We start from the raw sequence: 6883 nt of genomic DNA, 5'->3' as shown, positions 1-6883 counted from the left end.
TGATGATATTATTGAGAGCAAGAATATGGCATAAAAACAGTAAATGTGTTGTATGCATTGTGTGTATTTGGCTCAAGATATATGTGTCACATTCAGTGATGATGTTTTGCTTATATGTCCCTTATTTTGTGACATGCAGTCACATCTTCTACAGTTAAGTGTGCTGCATGTCCCACTACTAATAGAACCTGTAGCTTTTCACTGTCATCTACTTCTCTTGGGTTAGGAATTAATACATATATCTAATTTCTTGATTTTACAATCAAAAGTGCAATTCAGTGTCAGACCAAAAGCACCAACGCAGTGCTTTTCAAACTGGGCCGCAGGGACCACCAGATGTCCTTGAGAGGGTTGTAGGGGGTCCCCAGAAAAAGGAGGAATGGAATATTTTAACTTTTATCACATTTTTTGGAAGTTAGAACAACGAGAGAAGAAACAGGGTTGGCAGTTTTCATTTATTGTAATTTATGGTGATCCTAGTTTGATTATTGACTGATTATGTAATCTAAAAAAAGTCATTTGGGATTCCTTAGAACAAAATCCTCTCAAAATGGTGGGTCTGTGGTCTAATTTGTACTACTGTGGGGACCCTTGACATTAAAAAATGTTTCGGATTCCCTACACCAACATTAATATGGAAAGGTTTATAATAATAATAATAATCAGCAACATCATCATCATCACCACATGTTTAAGGGGCTAAACATACTCCAAAACTCACCAAACTTCCCACACGCATCAGTTCTGGCAAAAACTTGCGTCTGATAAAGCTTTTGGCAAAAATGGCCAAAATGGCTTGGCTAGAATCAAACCTACTGCTGCTGCTGTGGACTTACCAGCTGAGCTACCAGGGCACCCCAGTCAGATAGTTTTTAATGTATTTGTGGCCATCTGTGACTGTGTGGAAAAATTCCTGGACAGAGATTTCTAATTAACTTTGTTGGCAAGGTGATTTCCTCTGTGGGAGGGGAAACTAAACTGAAAACAACTGAAACTTTGTAGGAGATCCTATTTATCTCCACCAGGTGTAAGTGATCGAATTTCATCAAACTTGGCTCCAATGACCACCTGGACTAGAAGATGAACTGATTATATTATGGTGGTTAAAGGTCAAAGGTCACAGTAAGCTCACAAAGCACATTTTTGGCCATAACTAAAGAATTCATGTGCTAATTATGACAACATTTTACACAAATGCTTGAGTAATTACTTACATTTTACTAGTTAGATATAATTAAATTACAAAATAAATATAATTATAATCCTCTTCTAGTTAGATTTGTTTTTGGGAAAATGGGTTTCCTGAGACTAAAAGTATATTAGGCAATGTGCTGCAAACCATTAAATATTTTGCTGCTGATTAGTACATCAAAATGATTTTGTAAAATGGTGAGACTTAATTACTGTAATTAAGTCATTTTGGAGGTGGGGGGTTCTTACACTTTTATTAGTAAGTATGCATTACACTTTGTAATTCACTGAGTATCCCACATCTGCATATTCAGAGCCAATAAATGCAATCGGCCCAGTGAAAAACGTGGCGTACGGATGAAAAGGAAGCCTGCAGCAGACACAGGCTTGGAGAGAGAGACTGTGACCACTGATCAGAACAGAGCACAGGTTGGGAGGAATTTAAACTAAAGATGTGTAGACACTGAAACCCTATTCAATTAAATGATACCACACTGGACAAATGTTGTGAAAAAGTTACCAATATGCTGAGTAGTTTCTGGGGAAAATGCCTCACACTTAAAGGGACAGTTCACCCCAAAATCAAAAGTACATATTTTTTCCTCTTAACCTGCAGTGCTCTTTATTGATCTAGTTTTGCTGTGAGTTGCTGAGTTTTAGTAGTAGAGATGTCTGTCTTCCCTCCAACATAAGGGAACTAAACGGGACTGATGGGTTACTCAAAGATACTCCTCAGCAGTTTCATGAAGGAATGTCTTTATTTCTCGTAGATAGAGAGCAGTTCAGGTACATTCTACTGCAGCGAGAAAACAGTTCCTATGAAAGCGATCACAACAAAGTATTTGGATTATCTTGAGTAACCAGGTCATGATTTCTGGAAAGAGACACTGGTTTTGAACTTTTCAAATGTATTTTCTGGCACTCTGAGTACTGCAAGCCTGACTGATATTTTCAAAACTCTGCAACTCACACCAAAAACTTCTAGATGGATAAATACTACAACATACAAGAGGAAAAAGGGGATTTTGGATTTGAATGAATGTTCCTTTAAATATTTGAACACCAGTAGTCTTAACATTTTTTCTGTAAATTTCTGTATACATTTGGCTATGCAGAGAATATTTTGGCGACAAAAGAGTGCTAAATGTTGTGATGACCACAGCCACACGTGGTAACAGCCACTCACACCCTCACCTCATTACTTTGCTACCTAAACATGTTAATTTCATTTGCAATCAACCAGGTTTAAGCTGTCATAATGTAATGCAATGACTAAGAAGCAAAAGGAAAATGCATCTTAACCTGTTTTGTAGGCTAATCTAAAAGGTGGTCATTTTGAATTCCATTAAAAACAAACATTTTCAATACATGTCTGATATCTTTCTAATCAGCTTCTCTTGTGTTGTTCTTTCACATAACTAGCACCCCAATTCCAAAAAAAGTTAGGACACAGTGTAAAATGTACATAAAAGCAGAATGCAATGATGTGCCTTTACAACCTATTTACCTAATTTTTGTTATTATACAGCGATTCTGAATTTGATACTTCCAACATGTCCCAAAAAAGTTGAGACAGGAGCAACAAAATACTGTGAAAAATACAGAATGCTCAAAAAAAATGTTTGGAACATTCAGTAGGTAAACAGGTTAATTGCTAACAGATGATTATGTCATGTTTGGGTATAAAAATGGCATCCTCAAAATGCTCAGTCATTCAGAAGCAAGAAGGGGTCAAGGTTCACTACCTTCTGAAAAACTGTGATCGAGTAGTCCAACATTTTGCACATTTTGCAAAGATGGACGGAATTTAGGGATTTCACCATCGGCAATCTGTAATATCATTAAAAGATTCAGAGAGTCCAAAGAAATCTCTGTATGCAAGGGCAAAAGCCAAAAGTCAACACTGAATGACCATGACCCTTGACCCCTCAGATAGAAATGCATTAAAAAAAACACTTTTACACAAAGGATATGACTGTAAAATATGACAAATCTTTACCAGGGCAAAGTTCAAAAGCCAGAATCTGTAACCGTATAGGGGTGAGTTAGTGCCCATGGCATCATGGGTAACTGTCACATTTGTGATGCGCTGAAAGGTACATACAAATTTTGGTGCAACATATGCTGCCATCTAGATGACACATCTTCAGGGACATTCCTGCTTATTTCAGCAAGACAACGCCAAGACACATTCTGCAGAAGTCGTATATCAAACAGGAATAGTCAGTTCCCAGCTTTTTCAGACTTGGGGTTATACGTGGAGGAATAAAGATAAATAGGCTATGCTAAATCAAGAGACATACATGAGGGGGGCCCGGGTGTGTTTTCTATCTTGTGAGGGGCCCTTGACTGAAGAAAAAATGAGAAACTCAGCCGATAGAGATCCTTGGGCAGAATGGATAGCAATCTCCATCCGGTGCATGGCAGAGCAGACAGTGAGACGAAGATTGTGCTGGTGACACGCGACACAATCCACCTGATGTAAGGGACAGAAAGGCCAACGAAAGGTCAAGGTGATTAGATAGCCAAGAGCTCTGTTGACATCACCTCTGGCATCATTTGCTACTTAATCACAACTTTTCTTTTTCTCTAACTTCATTGTTGCCCCTAAAGGTCTCCGGTCTTATCTCTGGGAATGACGAAGAGCTGGAGGTGAGCTGAGGTCCTTCGCTGAGATATCAGGGCCAATATAAGGCAGGGGGGGCTGTTCAGAAAGAAACAAACCGCACAGACACCTCTAGCAGTGTCCATCCTTTGAGATACCTCCAGCATCTTTTCACTCTCACCATGTGGAAGGCAGCGCTCTTGACACTGGTCTTGTTGGTGGCATTGGTAGAAAGGGTGCGATCCAATGATGGTCATCCGTCTTTCTATGGGGTGAAACTATGTGGAAGAGAGTTCATCCGAGCCGTCATCTTTACCTGCGGTGGTTCTCGCTGGAGGAGAAGCGTGGGAGACTCAGGTAAGAGTGTACTTGTGACTGCATACAAGATCAGCTGGTGGTACCGATTGTCACCATGGTACATGGGTCTCAAGCCTAAATCAGCCTGGGTTTAAGGTGTCTAATTTTTTGGCTTACAGTTAATCAGTCTTTATTTTTGTGAAATGGTCTAACTTATAATAGACTAATCTATGAGCAAAATTAAGGCTAGTCTAAAATATCTTTGCGAAACCAGCCCCTAGAGTCAAACTGTCAGATTAAAAGATTCACCCTTGTTTTTTTTTATCAGCTCTTATTGGAGAAGAGGCCTTTGACCCATGGAACACAAATCCCATCCCTCAATTTACCAGTGAGCAGGATCCTGCAGAGTCACAAGCATGGAGAGATCAAACATCCAATGTCGCATCTGTGGCTGCTGGATTTAGCCGCTCAGCTCGCTCGCCAATCTCAGAGGAGGTGCTGGAGGCTCTACGGAGCGCAGATAGGAAAGGACGGGATGTTGTGGTTGGACTGTCCAACGCCTGCTGCAAGTGGGGCTGCAGCAAGAGTGAAATCAGCTCTTTGTGCTGAACATTTTTTTCTTACATGTGTAGTACGCCTTGTCCTGTCAGTAATACAGAGCTCTACTCTTTTTCTATGTGATTCTTTCATTTCTTCACACTTAGACTGGGTCGCACCAACAAAGATCATTTTAATCTGAGATTAGTTCTAATTAGAGTTTAGCAAAACTAGGCTTATAACTAATCTTCGTTTGGCAAACCCAAATGGAGGGGATTGCATTGTTTGCTAGCTAGCTAGGAGGTAAAAAAACAAACAAACAAACAAACAAAAAAACAAACAAACAAACAAACCTTTATATTATTTGCTATGTAGTTAAAAAGTGAAAAAGAAGAAATGTTTATTGCTGGTCAACTAAAAAAAATAAAAATCAATATTTTCAGGTTTGCTAGTCAGCTTAAAAAAATTAAAAAAAAAAGTATTTGCTTATCATGATCGCAGAGAATAATTTTTCTAAATCCACCTCAAAAAGGCAGCTTTTTTTAAAAGTTCATGCTGGCTGTAAAATCTAAACTGAGGTTTTAAAAGGGTTTAAGTGTTATCTTTTTAAAAACTTTAAGCTAGTTTAAAAGTTTGGTGCAACATAATTTAAAGTTAAACCATGATTCAATCAGGGTTTAAATTATTCCTGGTTGGTGCAACCCAGTCTTAGAATTCCTAAAATTCCACATCCCATCCAGGTCCATGTGATGACTATTAATACAGATATGTGAATGTGTGTTCAAAACTTGATCCATATGTTTAATAAAGCTTTATGTACTTGGTATGACAGCCTCTGTTCCTCTCTGAAAAATATATACTAAAGTGATGTTTCATGCCGTTACAGCACTTCCACTTTTCCAAAGTCTTGTTTTTGAGTTTTGACGAGGATTTCGAAATGAAAGGAAGTGGCGATGACGATAAAAACACTGTTGTGATGGCAACTGAATTGTAGCTGCTTTCTGTTATTCTACAGGGGGTAAATGCTGTGTATGAACATGTTTAAAAAGTGAAATCCAGGACAATAGAACTACAACATGCTGCCTCTGTGAAGCCTATAATGTTGGACTTTGGTTTGGTTATTTTAGTGTGTTCTTGGCAATTTGCTCACCCACCTATCAGAGATGAAATATCACAGCTACACTCATTAAAACTGAGTTTAACAAGTTGCTCCCTTAAACTGCTTACAACAAGGTCTGTGAATTATTTTGAGCCACTGAATCATCATTTCTGGAAAGAGACATTACTGTTGAGATTTTCTGGTGAAGTTTGATGACAGGGAATACAGTACTGAGGTGATTTACAGTGGCTTCAGTCCGCATTCTGACTCTGGGGATGATGAAGACATGGCAGATTCAGGCGGGGAGAGGACAGACGTGAAGGGGGAGAAAAGTGAGAGGGTGGTTAAATATGAGTCAGTGCCCACCTCCTGTGGCCTGAACAGGAGTTATGTCGAGTCAGCCCTGAGATTCCAGGAGTCAAACCTGGCAGAAAACCACCTCAGTGTTGATGGACTGAAGGCAGACTTGATGTTAAAATGACTCACTATCACTCATATTCAGTACAAAGTAGTGTTATGAGACAGGATGAGCCAGGGGCTAGCTGGTTAGCATGCTAACTTCAGTATATCTCTACAACACAGCACGTCTTTGACATAATTTCAAAACTGCTATTAATTCACATTCTGCTCATGGTTATTTTAGTTATTTCTTTTAATGTTTTAAACTAAAATTCTTACATATTTCTTCTTTAACATCACAACCATATTGAAGCTATTAAATGCCTCAAATGTCATATCAATTTGCATTAAATGTACTTTTGTATTGTCAAATTACTTTAAATGCCTTTTTTCATATTAGTATTTTGTATGTTATCAAAAATGCATCTATTTGTGAGATACTTGTGCCCATCTCTGAGTGTAGCACAGCCTTTCCAGTGAAGCTTTCTTTCTTGAAGTCTCTGCTTGTATCCACCGCACAAACACACAAGCCAAAAGAATGAGTGATCCATTCAAAAGATTTTAATGTCAAAAATTTACATCTATTCTAATTGTTTCCATTATTAGAACCTTTGGTAAATGTCTTTTTTCCAGTATAAACTTAATATTTTTTCTTTTTTTTTAACCCAACAGAGAAAGCTTACACACAAACCCCCCAAAAAACTTCTTAAATAGTTTTGTATACAGACATTTTTTTAAAAAATGTAATTTTAGTT

At 38.2% G+C, this 6883-nt stretch overlaps 1 protein-coding gene across 1 annotated transcript; it reads left to right on the top strand.

The window, feature by feature from the left end:
- Positions 1-3923: 3923 nt before the first annotated feature.
- On the top strand, positions 3924-4944 carry rln3b (relaxin 3b). The gene is made up of 2 exons (XM_084714090.1): positions 3924-4153; positions 4422-4944. The coding sequence occupies exons 1-2, from the start codon at positions 3979-3981 to the stop codon at positions 4700-4702; spliced, it is 456 nt and encodes a 151-aa protein (XP_084570216.1). The 5' UTR covers positions 3924-3978; the 3' UTR covers positions 4703-4944.
- The last annotated feature ends 1939 nt before the right edge of the window (positions 4945-6883 follow it).

Source organism: Lutjanus erythropterus, chromosome 3, assembly GCF_056507025.1.
Source record: "Lutjanus erythropterus isolate fLutEry1 chromosome 3, fLutEry1.hap2, whole genome shotgun sequence".
NCBI lineage: Eukaryota > Metazoa > Chordata > Actinopteri > Lutjaniformes > Lutjanidae > Lutjanus > Lutjanus erythropterus.
This window is presented reverse-complemented; position numbering and strand designations above follow the sequence as displayed.

What these genes read in the sequence shown, in the direction of transcription:
- rln3b (XM_084714090.1), top strand. Translation starts at nt 3,979, where the DNA reads ATGTGGAAGGCAGCGCTCTTGACACTGGTCTTGTTGGTGGCATTGGTA. An exon ending in GAGAAGCGTGGGAGACTCAG is followed by an intron (nt 4,154 to 4,421) that starts GTAAGAGTGTAC and finishes TTTTTTTATCAG; the next exon opens with CTCTTATTGGAGAAGAGGCC.